At 37.4% G+C, this 18963-nt stretch overlaps 1 protein-coding gene, 1 long non-coding RNA gene and 1 pseudogene across 4 annotated transcripts; 2 read left to right on the top strand and 1 right to left on the bottom strand.

Annotated features, from left to right (window-relative positions):
• Positions 1 to 18963, bottom strand: part of LOC144657986 (uncharacterized) — a 522126-nt pseudogene that overhangs the window by 392603 nt on the left and 110560 nt on the right.
• Positions 877 to 5789, top strand: LOC144658749 (uncharacterized). 3 transcript variants are annotated; one of them, XR_013571775.1, is made up of 4 exons: positions 877 to 1479; positions 5259 to 5361; positions 5507 to 5624; positions 5682 to 5789. It is a non-coding gene; the product is annotated as an uncharacterized LOC144658749 (long non-coding RNA). The 3 variants fall into 3 exon arrangements; XR_013571773.1 differs by having other exon boundaries at positions 878 to 1479; positions 5507 to 5789; XR_013571774.1 differs by lacking the exon at positions 877 to 1479 and adding an exon at positions 1774 to 2125 and having other exon boundaries at positions 5507 to 5789.
• LOC144656416 (WD repeat-containing protein 70-like) lies at positions 14138 to 17804 on the top strand. The gene is made up of 5 exons (XM_078516637.1): positions 14138 to 14147; positions 14633 to 14749; positions 15348 to 15463; positions 16152 to 16195; positions 17498 to 17804. The coding sequence occupies exons 1-5, from the start codon at positions 14138 to 14140 to the stop codon at positions 17583 to 17585; spliced, it is 375 nt and encodes a 124-aa protein (XP_078372763.1). The 3' UTR covers positions 17586 to 17804.

The raw sequence follows: 18963 nt of genomic DNA on the forward strand, positions 1-18963 counted from the left end.
TGGAATATTTATAACTACATTTTTGCTATTTTCATGTTTGTTGTTGGGGAGAGGAACTCTAGATGGCGAGAGTGTAAGAAAAAGATACGGCTATTGTTTGGGTATATTGGTTATGTGGATTTCTGTCTGAAGAACGAACAAATGACATAACTGACTAATAATTATCGCAAGTTAGTGGCGATGATAAATTCGACGTTTGACTCAGTTGAGTTCGTCTGACTGAATTAAGGGACTATGTCACGGGGATTTCGGATATTTTGGTTCAAACTATTTGGAAATAAGTGGTAGGCAACTTCACTCATGAAAAACATTGTCTTTAAACATTTAACGGAAGATATAACCTTTATTGACTAGTAATACGTGACTCGAGGGCTCGCGAAGTTGGGTTGGGGGGGGGGGGGGGGGATGAGTGATAACCGGTTTACCGGTGATTTGTATTGTTGAGTCGGGGCGCGACCCTCGCGGGACTCGGAAGATGGCGGCGGGGGGGCGGGAAGGAGGCCTCTCGAATTGGAGGATTTGGATTAAGGGGAAGAAGAAGACGGGGAGGAGAACCGCGCGAAGGTAGCTGATATAGGGTGAGGGAGAATGGGAAATAGTGTATGAAAAGGAAAAATGAAGCCAGGACGAACCCAAAAGAAAAAAAAAAAAAAAAAAAAAAACCCAGCCGGACGAACCACCGGCCGCCCGAAGATCTGACAGTCGGCCACCAAGGCCACGGGCGGCGGCCGGTGACGTCACCGCCACACACCAAGCCACAAAAAAAAAAAAAAAAATGACCGAAACCCACACGAGACCCCGCCGAGCCCGAGGAACAACCCCCGCACGCCGGCGGCCGCTCGCGAGGAATAAAAAAATCTTTTAAAGTCTGTCTCCTTCAGACGGATAAAACGTGTGAATATTGACTGTTGGACAAACGACTATCTTTAAAATTTAAAATTTGTATTTTTAGCCTTGAAATATTCGTTCTTGCTGCTCTAACTTTGGTTCGACGAATTATGTTCGGTTTGACCCAACGGTCGTGCTTTACCTGTTTGAGTTGACCAAAACTGCAATTTAGTTCGTCTCATGTGAAGTTCGATGTTTGGCCTGAGCCTTAGATTTTTGCGTATGTTATTTGTTACACACAATAGACATTTATCAGCCATTTGTAGTTTTGTGTTCTTCCTGATCTGCCCGCCAAGCCTCGCTCCCGGTTCTAATTCTATTTGTTCTTTGCACATGCTAACGAGGTTTAGCGGCCAGTGTAGTATGAACACAAAATGTTAACAAATGGATAAGAAAGGTTTTTTGCCCAAAAGATTGACAGTTGTCAGTCATTAAGAAAAAAAGAAACCAATCAGAAGCCGTTACGTTCTTTTTACTCCTACCACGCCCAGGGCAATACGCTGCTATATTCTAGATGCTTTATCAGCTTGGCATTATTCGAAGTCTTATCGAGAAAAGAGTGTTTAAAACTTGCAACTGACGTTAACCAAGGTAAGAGCGTTTATTTAACGTAAGATTTCGAAAATAAAAACCCCATCAAGGCTGCAAGGGTTAGGTTAGAGTATTTTTGCTGGTATTTCATTTCTTTTCCTGGGCGTCTCACAGCTTTGGCGTTTTGCAATTACCTCGGTTTTTGGAAAAGTCTGGCTTTGAGCCGGTTGTCTTCTTTTCACGTAACAAAACTCTCAATTATTCCGACTAAAATTCGTCGATCGCCGTAGCGAGTCGTGTTTTTTCGTGTGTTTTTTTTTTTGTTAATGAGAGTGTCTGTTATTAATTGCAAATAACAGGCCAATCTTTTGTTCGCAAAATTGTTTTCATAGAAATGAACAGACAGAACGAAAGAAATGCAATTCAAAGGTCCGACTAGAGAGGAGAAGTATGGCAATAATTTTCATTTTTTTTTTCCAAGAGGGCACGATAACGGATCCTGCAATTTGATTGGTTCTTAGCGCGGGCAAGATTCTCCTATCTCTGCCCATGGGCCACGATAACGCTTTTGTGAGTTTCATTTCACGGCAAGACGAACGAACCCATCAGTTTTGCTTTCCAAAATTGATGTAGTTGCATACCAACGGTTGTAAATTTGAAAGGGAAATTTAGCAGTGGAATTTAAGGCCTTGAAGTTCTCCAAAAGGCGAGTATTCATTCTCGTTATTGACAAATGAAGTTTTATATAGTTTATGGCCGTGGTTTGTCGTTCGTTGTTTGTGCATTCGCATTGATTTTCACGCCATTGCGGTGAACTGCAATTCGCCGGTTTACAGACTCGATTTATCCTTTCAAACAACTTGCTTCTCTGCTACTTTTCTCCAAAACCGAATACTGCTTATAGCCATTCAAGAAAATGCGATGCTTTATTAAAAAAATTAATTCTCGCAATATTGTGCCGTGTGCTGGCGACCAAACTACACATTTCAGCTTTATTAAGTTTCACTTTCGTAAACTTTTAATCAAAACAGAATACTGTGGGAATCAACACAGACGTTTTTGACTCGTTAAATACAAATGTAAATAGCTGGAAATATGTGTTGTAAGTGCTTTCTAGTCCGAAAAGTAAGTTTAATTAACTTAAAGAACTCACAAGCCGAAATGGAGTTAAAAGTGTTTCGCGACTCGCTGATTTTTTATGCTCTGTTTTGGTTCTACATTGTGCTTTTTTCAGTTATTACTTCAGATGCTTTTCTCTTTTTTTTTCTGATGAACTTTTCCGTGAGTACTGCTCATTTTAGCAAATTTATTTTGTTTGGCAGTAAGCTCTTATAGCAAACAAATCATTCTTCACTCTTGCCGTAGCTTATAGCGATCGACTCAACATTGGATGCGCGCGTATAATACAAACACATTTTGAAAGAAAATCTTTGTATGTTTCTTAGGTTTTTTTTAATTAAACACATTTAAGTAGGAAAAAATAGATAAGTTATTTACCGGCTTAGGGTCGGTCCGTATAATGAAAAACCTGTGACTTCGGCCTTGAAAATACTGCCCGAGGCCGACCTCGGTCACAGTTATTTACAATACGGACCTCCCAGTCGGCAAATAACATATATTCTTTTCCGGGTTGACAAAAACATGCACCTAATTAAAAATGCGTACAAAAAAAGAAACTAAGCGCGTTGCTATCCAAAAAGCCCAATTTTAAAAAAACCGTTATCTGAGGTCTCCATTGCCGAAAGGCAGTCGGCACTTAAAAAACAAACAAAACAAACTAAAGGCAAACTAATACCTTCTGTGACAACATACCACCCAGGGATTAAAAATTTAAAACAAATACTGATGCAAAATTGGAGTCTCATCCAACATGAGCCACTGCTAAAAACAACTTACAAAACGCCTCCATAAAATTACCTTTAAAAGAAGCAGCGTACAATCAAATTACGATCTTGCTCACTGTAACCCGCCCCCCCCCCCCCCCCCCCGGCGTTTAGCTAGGTAGATACATCTGCGAAACGACATTAACTGTTGTGATTTAAAAAATTGGGCCGGACGACATCATGTTCGACTAAGGTTTGAATTTTTGCCGGACATGGGAGAATCTTGGTGGGCCATACATGGAGCAAAGGCCGATTGCTATTTGCCATCGTGCTTTAAGAGTAGGCACCCTAATAAATAACGATAAATTTTCCGGGGTAAACAACATTTTTATTTTTTATTTTTTTATTTCGAGCAAATCCCAAAAGTTTAGTCTCTCCGATAGCACCGACCCTCCGAAAATTGCGACCTTACAAGAAGAAGCAATGGAAACAATAATTATTATAAGAAATATCAAAATTATCTCATATTTGTTTTAAATATTCCTAACATATAAAATTCGTCGACAGCGGCATGTGAAATAAAAACCACCATTTATGCATATGCACCACTTTTTTTTTTTTTTTTTTTTTCCCTTTTTCTTTTTTTTTTTTTCTCCCCCCCTTTTTTCCCCCAAACCCCTTCTTGTCGCCCGGCATATAAAAAAATTTTTTTCTTTTTTCCCCCCCCCCCCTTCTTTTTGCCTTTTTTTTTCCCCCCCCCCAAAACGGCGATTATCTTCCGAAAAATGGTGAGTAGTGTAAAAAATTTTTTTTTTTTTTTAAAAAAAAATAAATTTTTTTTTTTTTTTTTTTTTTTTTTTTTTTTTCCCCTCCATTTTTTTTTTTTTTTTTTTTGGAGGACCACCACCAAAAAAAAAAAAAAATACATACATAAAAAAAAAAAAAAAGGGCCGCCTTCATATTTTTTTTTCTCTTTTTTAAAATCTACTTTTCTCTTTTTTTTTTTTTTTTTTTTTTTTCCCCCTAAAATAATAAAAAAAAAAAAAAAAAAAAAAAATAAAAAAAAAAAAAAAAAAAAAAAAATAAAATAAAAAAAAAAAAAAAAAAAAAAATAAAAAAAAATTGTAAATGCTTTTGAGCTAATTCATTTAAAAAGTGTTCTCATGGAAATGAAACAGAGCTGAAAAAATGCAATTAAGTGGTTGATCATTAACACTTTTCCATATTTTTCCCAAACTGACAAGAAAAAGACAACTTTAGTTTGAATAAAAAGAAAATAAGAGCAAGACATTAACGAAAACGATAGGAAAGAGAATTTACTGGAGATTACGCTGGTTGCAATTCTGTAGCGATTTGAGCAATTTCACGGAAGATATTTCGCTTCGAGTGAGATGCAGTCGATTATAGTTTCCAGCCTTTCCAGGAACATTTAATAAAGTCACTGTAAAGCACAAGTTTCAAAATTTCACAAACAATAACCCCGGGGGGGGGGGGGGTGCCCCTGGGGGGGGGGGTTTTTTTTTTTTTTTTTTTTTTAAAAAAAAAAAAAAAAAAAAAATTTTTTTTATATATAAATAGAAGGGGAAAAATAAAGATAATATAAAAGAGGGGGGGGGGGGGGGGGGGGGGGCCGCAATAACTCGACCAAATCACTTCAAATTGGCTTGTAAAAAAAAGAAAAGAAACACGTCATATCATCTGCAAAGAGCGTTAATTTATTTCCTCGCCATTGTTTTTTAAGCAAGAATGTAAAACCGCCAAGCGAGTTTTGAAATGAAAACTGATCTTTCGCAAGCAATAATGGTCGATCCACACTTTGTTTGACCGCACATTAAAACACCTTCCGCAACCACAACGAAAAACCATGCGTTGATCAGACAATCTCGCTTATCTGAAAAGCATACTCTGCCTGAGAGATTTTAAAATTCTTAAAGTGCATGTAAAGAGTACTTTTTTCGGACGGGAGTCTGTATTTGTACCTATACTGCGTTAATTATTTCTTGCTTTGCTTTTTAGCTTTGTGGAAACTTGCTGACGCTGATCCAGACTAAATCATGAAGAAACTTTATTTCACGGTTCTAACCACCGCACTTCTGTTGTTGACTATGTCTGATACTGGGTGAGTGGATATCATTTTAATCAGTAGAATTGAAGGAAATGGTACTGATAGATCATCAAATTCTCTAATATAAAATTTGTAAGGTATGTAGAGAGTGGTAAGGAGAATCTGTCAGTGATGTCAGGTGTTGCTTCTCAATTTTCAGCGATTCCATCTTTAGAGAGGGAAAAAGGGCCTTTAAATTAGACCGTTCCCGAGCGGAAAGGACTGGGACCGTTCGAGAGCTGAACGATGCCTTCAAGAGCGCTGGTAAAACCCGAGTGCCAAGACTTCCTAATGTCGATGGTGTAGGCCAGACCGGAATGCTTGAGCAACATTGATTAGATGTTCCCAATAGACTTGATTGAAGACAAAGATGTAATGTAGACTACTGAACCATGCGTCAAAGTATGTCAATAAAAACCAATAAAAACCAGTGAAGTCTGTAACCCATCCTTTTATTCGTTTTTTTTTTATTCGTTTATTTTGCTACACTGTGTGTGTCTTCAGTGTTTTAAGTTAAACAATGGTTTACTACGCTAGCTATAGATAGTAATAAGATTTGAAAAATGTAACAAAAATAAGACAGTCCAGTTTTACCGAGACTAACAAAATTTTAAGAGCAGCACTCTGTAAGAATCTAGCAAAGTGGGAAATGAAAATTTTTGACCCCCACTCAAACTTTGCATGTTGTTAGATATTCAGGGGGATGTACAAAAATGCCCATTTTTAAGGTTGCAACCTTATATGTTGTCATGGATGTGGAGAGTGTAAGAAAAATGATATACGGCTTTTTAAACGGCAGGATTTCCTTCGAGATTCAGAGTTATTGGTGAGGTGGGATTTTTCTGAAGAAAACGAACGGGACGAACGAAAGAATAAACGAACAACTAACAATCATCACAAGGAGATTGCTGTTTGAGAAAATACCGAGTATGCTTAGAGCAATTTTTCTCCGTAACTAATCGACACTCAAACAAATATTATTATTATACATTAGAATTATTTTGAAACATGTGATTGGTCGAGAGCATTCAGTCAATATACAGTAGCATGTGAATTTGACATGATAACCCAATATCTGCAGCAGATATTGGGTTATCATGTCGAGTACAAAGTCCGCCTAGTTTCCAAGCCCCTCGTCCGTGTAGTGTCAAACTTTTGAAAATATGGCTGAGCGATTCGCCTCCGTTTCCGAAGAGGAATTGAAAGTTTTGATCGAAAATAAAGATTCTAAAAAAACCAAGAGAACAACAAAAACAAGTGTTAAAATTCTGAATGATTATTTGAGGGAGAAGAACCTGGAGGAACCACAAGATAAAACCGCTTTGGTCAATGTTCTGACGAAGTTTTACGCCGGCGCTAGAAAAAGTGATGGCAAATTGTTTGAAAACGTATAATAAAACAATTATTGAATTCGGTTTTCGCATGATATCGTGAATTATCAAAACCTCTTTTTTTTTTTTTTTTTTTTTTTTTTTAATTGCAAAACACAGAAGAAAAAAAAACAAACTTACAGTTCACTTACTTACATCGCTTACGGGACAATTACCTTCATCACTTACTGGATAATTACTTACAATACAATTACTTACATTACTTACACTACATTAAGTTACATTGTATTAATTAATTATTTATTTAAAGGGACTACTTACATACAATACACGTTACTTACAATACTAACAAAGTGCAACTCTTATTAAGGTTGACCTTCAAATACAATTATTTCCGTACAGTGTTAGCCTTAGGGTTTTCTTCATTTTTTTTAACAGTTGCTTGTTGCTAAATACGTTTAATTATAATTATCACCCACTTAGATTTCTAACGATTATCATTTGACGCTGCTCCAGTTTTGAGGCTGTTGTAACATGCCAGAAAGACAGAGAAATGTTTCATTTCAGTAGCCTGCGAATACAGCCGCCTCTCATTCGCGTCCCGCAACGAAGAGCGAAACACGACGAGAGACGTCTGCGATTCACGGCCAGAAATTCCATACTGATGACGTAAATCTGTCCAGAATCCGGACAGGAGCGCTGATTGGTCAGCTAGTTAATTTACATAATGTATGCGAAATATAACACTTTATTACACGAACGGTAAAAAACCGGATGTTATTGCGGACTAAAAGTTGACCGGGGGAAGGATCGTGAAACTACACCGAAGCTATACCTTAGAATTTCTATAATATCTATAATTCATATGTAATTGGGAAACAAAAAGAAACCTGCTTTATATTAACAAGATGAAAGACCTCAAAGATTTACAGAAAGGACGCGCCACAGCGGCCGTTAAAAATAGATCAATTTTGTCACCTAACTTTTATTGTTGACATAAAGGCAGCCAGCAAAACAAACAAGCAACAGAAATGTGAAATACAGATAACCTGGACGACCTGCACCATCCACAACCAAAGAATAAATGCTACAAAAAAACAGAATTTTAATTTGACAAACAGCGGGGAAAGAAGAAACTAACTCAGAAGAATTGTTATGATCGTTGCGGTATCGGTATTTACGGCCCAACACCTCCGAGAGTTGCGCTCAAGTTCCAAAACAATGTCATCTAGTGATTTTGCAGCTTATTTTTCCAAATTTTACTAATGTGCAACTCGTATAGGGATTTCTAATTTTCGCGATGAAGTTGTCCGGTGTAAATGACCCCTAAACTCTATACATATCAATTGAATATTTCAGGTAAATCCATATATAGGGAATGTATATATATATTCTGTCATGTAATTTAACTTGATTATGATGGCATGGAGTCATCGAAGCATCGTTCGATTTTCATATTGCTGTTATTTTTACTTTTGTTATCCCAATTGAACATATCAAATTTTGTGTAATGGCAGCCAAACAAGGGGTGAAAAAGAGCTGAATAAAGCGTACATTTCATCAGAATATGAATGTGTGTACCTGTGTAGCAATAATGGGAAAGAATAGACACTTCTTGGAACTGTTAACAAGATAAAGATAAGCGTTTACCCTATGTTCTTCTCATGACAATGCAGAGAAAACCTTCGTAATAAATAATTAACAAACGTCTGTGATTTAAAATATTAAAGACGATGTTTTTGGTCACTTTGATTTCCTAGAAAATGCAGCGGTGCATTTTCAATGGTATTTTTTTGGCATAAGTCTCCCGGTGAGACCTACATCAATAGTGTTTTTCTTGTTAGAAGACAATAGGAAACCGCTTTCCTTCATTTTGATCCCTTACCCATTACATGCAGAATCACATGGTAACAAAAGACTCGTTAAACATATTTCAAGGTGTAAAATTCGAATCTAGCTCCTCCGGATATTAATTCTTGAAAAGCATGTAACCATTTAACACAGTAAAACAAAAGAAAGCATACGATTCAAACCCAATTCCGAGAATGACATTACGTATTAATGATGAAAGCTGAATTACACCTGTTTATAACAGCAGCCAATCGGGTTTGAGATAAAACATCATTGGCAGTTCGGTATTATCAATACTGCGTTCTACAATCCACATCTCAGCAAAAAGTAAAACCATTTGATCCTTCGGCTTTCTGTTGCTCGCTACAATGAAGTGTACAAAGAAATGTTTGTGGTGGTCGTTAATCAATTCCTGTTTGATCATGCTTGAATACGTGGACATGGGATCTGGCTTTTCCTTGATTTTCGAGTTAAAGTCGCAAATAAATGAGGAATCTATATCATATGCCACGTACATAGTCATTCAAGTTGCTGCTATCACTGGATTGGTAATTTCCCTCGTTCGCATGTCATTGTATGGTTGGAGAATCCGCCTCTACTGTAAAAACGATGAAAACCATGAGAAGCTTTACGACATCATAAGTCTTGCGATAAACTCAGTGAAAGTCGTGTTCCTAGCTCTCCCTAGGTCAGTTCTTGCAGTGGTGTTTGTTATTCCTTGTCCGATAGAGCATTATAACTGGCCTTTTGAGGCAGTATTTTACTTCATATGTGGAGCTTCGTTCATCATCTTCTGGGTTACCCTCTTATACTACCTCTTCAAATACCCTTGTAACAGTACCAATGAGTCCGAACGAAAAAACGCGAAGAAAAGAACTGCCGTTATGCTGTGTAGCCCAGTGATCTTATCGATAGTGGGTTTTGCTTTCAAAGTCGCATTTATTTCAGAATTTACACAGCGCTGCTTAATTTAGCTAACCATTATGTCTGTGTAGATTGTTTTCATGTTCTCATTACCAGCGAGCAACAAACCATTTGGTGCTAGGGCGTCTCGCTTTTCGCTAAACTGAATGGTGTATAGTTCAGCAATTAAGGCATAGATATTATTAAACATGAGCTGGACAAGCCCTGCCGACAACACTTCCACAGTAGACTCAAATACCCACACAGAAAGTGTTTGTAATATTATAATCTGTATTTAAGTCCGTGCTACAATCATCGAAGTAACATTTCCATCAAGAGCATTATATTCTCAGTATGGAGGCTGGCAAAAGGCATGACAACCTTAACGTTAGCCTAACTCTTGATAACTCTTGAGATAAACTCGATAAAAGTTGCGGCGGAAGCCTTTCCAGGAAGGAACAACGACAGGGGAACAAGCTTTTAATACTTTGATTGATCCCTGTTATATGCTACTGCTGTAAAACCCATATAACAGTAAATCAATATCGACATTTCGAGCATGTTTATCATCTCTACACGCAATTTGACTTTTCTCTACACTTTGGGATCACAGAGAGGGTGACAACAGCGCCTTCTGCTCATCGACGTGCATTTAGACGCTCTACTAGTATTAATGTAGAGAAGCGAAGTTTTGTTTGGAATAAAGGTTATTTATGTCAATGCAGCGTTACTGACTTTTTGTGTTGTATATGTCGTTCGTTTTGAGTTCTTTCAATCTCCCAAACGTTTTCTAAACTCTAAATTAACTGAATTTTCTTTGGCAAGCCTTTTTCGATTCGGAGTTCTCTGGAAGTAGTCGTTGCAAAAATGAATATATATCTCAACTTCCAAAAATACCCCCAAACACCTGGCTATTCAGTCAGTGCGCGCTATGCCATTTTTTCGTTTACAGGGAGAGATTACAAATTTAAACCAAACTAATGTGCTTCAAGGCTTTTTTTGTGGATGAAAGGTTGGGTTTCTTTTCGAGAGAATTCATGTTCAGTTTTTCAGTTGTTGTGGCTGATTCTTAATATTTACCGATAGTGAAAAATAATCGGCAAAAATATGGAATTGCTGCATAGACCTATATTTTACACGCGATAATGCAAAAAAGTTTTGATTTTACAAATAATAAATTATTTACAAACTTTTTTAATTCCACAAACACAAAGAGTGAGTTCTGAGAATGTTTAGGTTGATTTTTTTCCTAGAAAATAATTTTAGTAGTTTATACTCAACTACAGCATTCGCTTAGGCGTCCTGCTAAGAGCTTAATCAATAGCTTTTAACAACAGGAAAATATTTCATCCATTTCAGTATTACTATCAAACCCGGCTATCAAATAGCTAGTTGTGACCGAATTATGTCCACCGGACATGTTCACGAGTAACAAAAAACTTTCCGCAACTAAAATCATACTTGTTTTATGCACATGTAACATATCTTACACAGCCTGTACGCGTTCTCTACTTTCGACCATTTTTACGGAGGTTCAATACGGAATTTGGAATATTTCTGTAAAGAAGAGGCCTTATATTTGTTATTAACTACTGGCGTACACAGTCTACTAAAGGATCTTTACTGACATTTGCAATATAAGCTTTCTACAACAGCGTGAGTGAAATTCGTAATCCATTTTCTACCTTGCCGTTGTCGTAGTCGCTCCTGAACTTCGTTTTTATTGATTTACAATGCAAGCATGCAAAACATCTGCCCCTCCACCATTAATTAAGTTAAACCATAGCACTTCTAAACGCTTTCATGGATGACATAAAACAATGACAAAACTGTTTTTACTTCAAGCTAAACAAACGCTTCCTTTTGATTCCTGGAATGACGACGATGAATTCAGAGAATTGCCTTTGACTTTCGAATACTTCGATAAGAGCCACTTGGGAAGATTTGCGTAGGTGACGTGCTGAGATCTAAGTTAAAATCATATCCCATTTCAGATGAAAAAATAAAACTGTTATAATCCCATCCATGTCCAATATACACGACCTGATACGGATCGTAAAAATAATAAGACGAATCGTACGGTTGGTACGGTTTGTATGAGTCGTGAAACAATAGTTTACGAGTCGTACAGTTGGTGAAGTGCATATGATTAGTGAAACTTGGTGGGTCCTAACAGTGCTGCGAATTGTACGGTTGGTACGGTTTGTATGAGTCGTGAAACAATAGTTTACGAGTCGTACAGTTGGTGAAGTGCATATGATTAGTGAAACTTGGTGGGTCCTAACAGTGCTGCGAATTGTACGGTTGGTACGGTTGGTACGGTTGGTACGAGTCGTTCAGTTGGTGACTGAGTGCATATGATTAGTGAGAATTAGTGCGTCCTAGCAGTTGCTACGAATCGTACGGTTCGTACGAGTCGTGAAACAATAGTTTACGAGTCGTTCAGTTGTGACTGAGTGCATATGATTAGTGAGAATTAGTGCGTCCTAGCAGTTGCTACGAATCGTACGAGTCGTGAAACAATAGTTTACGAGGAATTGCGGTTGTTTAGCCAACGAAACGTTCGCCAACGTCCTAAGTTGTTTCGCCAATGGCTTAAGTCTCTTCACCGACGTTCTTCTGGTCAATTCGCCAACGTCAAATATTCAGTGCTGATCTAAAAAAAGCTTTTCACTGATGTTTGTAATGCAATCCGTCCTGATCCTGATGCACCTATCAATGTAAATCCCGCGGGGGGGGGGGGGGGGGAGTACGGGCCAGGGGTGGGGATTTGACAGAAAAGTTAAAATTGCAGTCAAGTTCCTATCGTACTTCTCCCAACTAGCAAAGAGCTTCGCTTGAATGTTTCTAGTTATTTTATGTTGGATCCTTTTAAGTTTACTATAGGAGACAAGCCTGATTGTAACGGCTGTAAGCTGTGCCTCCCCTACCTAATAATTCGATCAATGTAGGTGTTGTGGTCTCCCTCTGTTGTAAACATAACAATGAGTTGATCTTATTATTCTTGCACGCACGCGCGGGGGAATTAGTCCAAGGGAGTGAAATGAATGACAACACACATGTAACCCAAACTTCAACTTTATTACTTCAAAACTTTTTCAAAGTCAACTAAAACGTTGGCGAATTGACCAGTAGTACGTTGGCGAAGCGACTTAAGACGTTGGCGAATCAACTTAGGTTGGTGAAGTGCATATGATTAGTGAAACTTGGTGGGTCCTAACAGTGCTACGAATCGTACGAGCCGTACGGTTCCTAGAGTCGTGAAACAATAGTTTACGACTGGTGTAGCTTGTTAACTACATAGCATTAGTGATAAGGCGTTATAATCAAAACACACCAAGCACAATGTATATTTCTCGTTCTGTAAGCGTTACGGCCCCAGCACGGTAAACACAATGTATATTCTTCGTTGTAAAAGCCGTAAAAGGGTGTGAAAAGCGTGTGATGGCCCAAACACGCTAAACGCAATGTGTATTCTTCGTTCTTTAAAAGTGTGCTAGCGAAACTCGCTAAACACAACACGGTAAACACAATGTATATTCTTCGTTGTAAAAGCGTGTGATGGCCCAAACACGCTAAACGCAATGTGTATTCTTCGTTCTTTATAAGTGTGCTAGCGAAACTCGCTAAACACAACACGGTAAACAAAATGTATATTCTTCGTTCTAAGGTTACTTTTAACAATCCTTTGAAACTTTACTGTCTCCCCTAACAATTATGTCACATGCTTGTAATAATAATAATATTAATAACTAAAACTTTATTTCACATAATAACCTTTATTTGAGTGTCAAAACTGAAATAGCAGTAACAAAACCACTAAATGGGGACGCTTTAAAGTAAAAGAAAAAGAAAATCTAAATATCCCAATAAATGCTAAAATCGGTTAAAATTGGTTAAAATATTTACAATATATACAAGATAAAATACAGTAAAAACCCGCGTGTAAGAACCTACTTTTTCAGAGTTTGGCAAAACAGGTTCTTGTATTATGGGGTACTTATTGACAGTTTAGGCTAAGTAGGTTCTTAATTAGGTTCTTAATTTCTACAGAGTAGACATTGTTGTTGATTATCAGAAAACAGTATAAAATCTGGTCTGTTCTTTATTATACATATTTATTAATGTACCCATGTTGCCAAAAGTCCAACAACGTTAATTGATCAATGATACAGTACTCTATATAACATCACCTTTTTGGTTTTTGGTAAATTAAATAGTTAAACCATACACATAAGAACCTGTTGGAATTTGTTTGGCTAAACAGGTTCTTATATTTTGGGGTATTAAAAAAGGAAATTTCTGCCAGAAGGTTCTTAAATCCCTAGGTTCTTACACGCGGGTTTTTACTGTATCTCGAAAAAATTTATGATAAAATATTTTCAATATTTACAGAAAAAATACAAGCTAGACCTTACATTAAGAACTACATAGAATACAATTAGCTCAGCAATTAACATTCATTAAAATATCTAAGTCTAGCTTACGAATGTTTTTTCTTAAAATATGTACATTTTCTCGAAATGTTTGCATACTGCATATGGGTTTGAGGGAGGGGGGTATGGATTTTACCCATTATCCCACTTATCTCCCACTTCCAAAAGTAGGCCCCTAGTTATATTACTGAGATGCTAGAGCCCTATACACCAACCAGGAGTTACGATCCTCGTCTAAAACCTTACTTTCATCTGTGAAGTTAGTAAGCTATGGCCAAAGGTGCTTCTCTTTTGTAGCACCAAGCCTATGGAACTCTCTCCCGAACTATATAAGAGAGAGCGGCTCGCTATCAGATTTTAAGACTTGTATAAAGACATACCTTTTTAACAAATTTTATAATTAGACTTTTAGTTAGTCAGTTAACCAGTAAATTAGATAGTTCAGTTAGACAGTTAGTTAGTCACTTAGTTAATTAGTTAAGTTAGTTAATGAGTTAGTTTTTCATTTAAAGATGTTAATGATTCTTAGTTTTTATTTCCATTTTTACAGCCCAGCTATTTTATTTTTTTATTTGTTAGTATTTCCTTTTATCACTGATGTAAATTTTTTAAGTAAATTTCACTTTTTAATAATATTTTTACTGTAAAGCGCCATGAGCCATGGATATGGCGCTATTTAAATCTTTTATTATTATTATTATTAAAAGTAAATAAATGTTTTTACGTGACCTATTGACATTATTTCTTTTCTTTTTTTCCGTACAGCGCATTCACTGCCAATGTTCCGCGAGAAGCGATTCCGCAGTAAAAAGAAAGTGAAGGAAGCAGATCGAAAAGATCCTGTCAAATCACACAGACCTGACCTGCCCGTCACTGGACCAGGTGAGTCATGATTTACTTATTTTTGATCGAGAATCCCTTGTCCGAATTGTAACGGAGCCTGCTGTTCTTGTCAGCGGTGTTGCTAAGCAATGCGACATACTTCATGGAACAGTTTTGATGTAACAGTCTTTGCGATGATTTGATTGGTCATGGATGAATTATACATGCAAGTTTCGGCAAATCGACTAGTGCTTTTACAAGATTTGCCACGAATGTCCTTTTTTCTTTGGTTGATTGAAGACAAAAGGAAAAAACAACAACTGAAACAACAATATCAACAGCAGTAACTTTTAGTTCGGTCGAAAATCAAAGGGTCGCACGTTTGTAAGTCGTCAGATTGTCATGTTCTACCTGTTAGAGAAGCTAGTGTAAAGTAAAACAGTTTAAGCCGACAGCGACACTAGTTGTTGGTTCATTTAAAAAGTCAACAATAACAGGAAAATGCCAATTTTTGCCACGTTCATGAGGCACGCTAAATATTATCGATCGAGGCTAATGACAGATTATTTTCGAGCAAACTCTTTGATAGCAAGCAAGGCATTGAGGCTTTGTTTGGAGGAGATAACTGAGTAATCCATTGCTGTTATGTGATTTGCAGGTCACGGTGGCAGAGTTACATCCGGTATGTCCCTGTCAGCTTTTGTGGTGAAAAACATGGCGCTTGAAATGAAAGATGACTCTCACCCACGAGAGGCCATCCTCAAACACGCCAAGGTACTGCTCGGGTTTTGTATGTGAAAGAAAACATTTTGCAATAAAGAAAAATTATCCAGGAGCTGAATACATAACGTGAAGCTCCATCAATACAAAAAGCGTCTAAGATTCAGATAGGAAGAGAGGAGACAGGGAATTATAGCTGGAGTCTTATAAGCGGGATTCTGTGGCATTCTGTGGCAGCCCCCCCCCCGGGGGGGGACTCCCCTATGTGGTGTTTGAGCTGTTTTGATCTGTTTTTCAGTTATTTTGGTCTGAAATTAGATATGGTTTTCTAGGGAAACCCCAAAAAGTATTTCCATCAAGTTATATCTGTTTTCATAAGTCTTTTCATCTTCACACGAAAAAGAGTATAAACGAGGCAACCAAAACAATATAATTTCGTATAAAAGTGGTTATGGAAAGTGACGTTTTTCTGGTCTGAGTTCGCGTCAGGATTTGGAAAATTGAACGGCACACTCCTTCTAAACATTCCTAAGAGTAACTCCCCCCTCCTCCCACCGGGAGGGACGTTGACCCCTAGCGGCGTTGTTCCTTCTGCTAACCCTTGTAGATTGTTTGTATCTGGTTAACTTGGAGCAGCAATGCGTTTTGAACGTTGAGAGTTGACATGTTTGTATACTTATTTGTGTGTATGTGCGTCTGTGTATGTCTGTCTCACGTAGTCTTTATTTCTTTCCGTTGCTAGGCTGCGGCTGAAGATCCTTACTGGGTGTCACCAGCATATGCACAGTAAGTGTGGTTTCCAACACGTTGATCACTGTTGTTTAAAGCGGTTTCTACCGACTACTTACCCTCATAGTGCCAAACACAGTACGATAATCTTGTGATGGGTGCCAAGCACAGGAAATGCAGCCCTCTACGAGCTTCATTGGCTTCCCATTGGTCATCGAATTAGTTTAAGATTTTAATTCTTACCTTTAAATCAATTTATGGTCTTGCGCCATCCTATCTTAGTGATTTGGTGAAAGTTAAGCAAATGAGCTCATACTCGTTACGCTCAAATAGTAGCCTATTATTAGAAGTTCCACGGGAGACAATGCGCCCAACACTTGGCGGCAGGTCCTTCACTTCATCTGCACCGGCTTTATGGAACAGCTTGCCGGCCGACCTCCGTATTATTACGACACTTGGTGTTTTTAAAAGTAAACTTAAGACATTTTTATTTAGATCAGCATTTTAATGTATCTTTTTAAATTTTTTTACTGTATTTTACCTTTAGGTTTTAGCTGTTTTATATATATGTAAATGTTTTATTGTTTTTAATTAAATTCTTGTAAAGCACATGTAAAAAGCGCTATATAAATTATTAAATTATTATTACTGTATTATTATTATTATAGAAATGGCGGGAAAATTCCAAACGCGGCCAACTTTGATTTGTTTTGTGATTGGTTTAGAATAAAATGTCCTCCCTGTGATTGGCTGATTGGTTTACAAACCGGTTATAGTTTAGTAAACCAAAATAACTTACAAATACTTTCGAAAGCGCGGAAAAAAGTTCTTAAGGTGGCCAAGAAAGTAAATCTTTCGATGAAATGTGAAAGAAGCTATGTTTAATTTGTTTTCTGTAATTGTGTCATAAAACGTGTTTAACTTACGCTTAACATTGGGCATTTTTTACCTTCTATGTAGACTGCGAGGACGAGTTTTTCTTTGACTGACTGACTGACTGACTGACTGACTGACTGATTGATTTATTTATTTATTGTAAACCTTTTCACATGAGAGCGAAAGGGTTTACCACCACAGTGTTTGTCTCGTGGTCTTTCAGCAATACCTTTAGGCTTTGAATGATTTCCGGACTACCTATATTCTGCTCTTACTTTTTTGTTACTAATTTTCGCGAAAATGGTACGGGAATAATTCGCAGGACTTAATTTTCGCGATTTGGGCAAAAAAATACTTTAAAAACGTTAAAAATACGTTTTTGCGGGTCTTTAATCTCGCGAACTTTTCAAAATCGCGAAAATCGCGAAAACTAAGTGCGCGAAAGTAAGTGAAAATAAGGTAATTGTCTTTTTTTTCCCACAGCACCCAACCCAGAACTGTCTTCCACGAAGAAGAGGACGAGGAAGAAGATGAAGACGAAGCTCAACGGAAAAAGATGAAAATATTGTAGAATATCGGTGAAGAACAGGAACAAACAGACAGACGAGAACTGGGAAGCCTCGCTCGTGACGTCATAAAGAGGATATTTCTGGGGAGTCCTGTCGTTTTCGTGCAGCTTGCAACTTCGATGGGTGAACTGCGTTTCTGGCAGTTTACAGTGAACTCGCTTAATTTTAAGCAGATTTTTTTGTTAACCAAAACCACATACCAGATATGTTCTTTAATTCGTTATTTGTACCTCATTGAAATAAAAGTTTTTCCGGACTATAGAGGACAATTATGACAACAGTAAGTTATTGTATCTGTTTGAATATTTACATGACTATTTTTTCTGTTATTTTCTGTTTGTTGTTGGGGAGAGGAACTTAGATAGAGAGAGTGTATGAAAAAACGATACGGCTATTGTTTATTGTTTGGGTCTATTGGTTATGTAGATTTCTGTCTGAAGAACGAACAAATGATTGAACGAACTAATAATCATCACAAGTGGCGTTAGATTTCTGCGTAGGTTATTTGTTACACACAATAGACCTTTCTCAGCCATTTGTTATTCTTCTGTGTTCATGCTAATCTGCCCGCCAAGCCTCGCTTCAGATTCAAATTCTTTTTATTCTTTGCACATGCTAACGAGGCTTAGCGGGCAGTTTAGTATGAACACAAGAGATTAACAAATGGCTAAGAAAGGTCTTTTGCCCAAAAGATTGACAGTTGTCAGTCATTAAGAAAATAAGACCAATCAGAAGGCATTACGTTCTTTTTACTCCAACCACACCCAGGGCAATACGCTGATATATTCTAGATGCTTTATCAGCTTGGCATTATTCGAAGTCTTATCGAGAAAAGAGTGTTACAACTTTCAACCAACGTTAACCAAGGTAAGAGCGTTTAGTTAACGTAAAATCTCGAAAATAAAAAACCCTATCAAGGCTGCAAGGGTTAGTTTAGAGTGGATAAATATGGAGGTCTTTTGCTGGTATTTCATTTCTTTTCCTGGTTGACGTCTCCGAGCTTCTAAATTTCGAAATTTGACGCCCAAGCGGCTCGCACCTTCGGCGTTTTGCAGTTACCTCGGTTATTGAAAAATTCTGGCTTTGAGCTGTTTGTCTTCTTTTCACGTAACAGGTTTTCTAACAAAGAAAACTCTCAATTATTCCGACTAAAATTCGTCGATCGCTGTAGCGAGTCGTGTTATTTCGTTTTTTTTTTTTTGTAAAGTGTCTTATTAATTGCAAATAACAGGCTAATCTTTTGTTCGCAAAATTGTTTTCATAGAAATGAAACAGAACGAAAGAAATGCAATTCAAAGGTCCGACTAGAGAAGAGGAGTACGGCAATAATTTATTTGCCAGCTGGGAGGTCCGTATAGTGAAAAACTGTGACCGAGGTAG

The sequence above is a fragment of the Oculina patagonica genome, chromosome 6, assembly GCF_052425735.1.
Source record: "Oculina patagonica isolate OP01 chromosome 6, crgOcupat, whole genome shotgun sequence".
Taxonomy (NCBI): Eukaryota; Metazoa; Cnidaria; class Anthozoa; order Scleractinia; family Oculinidae; genus Oculina; species Oculina patagonica.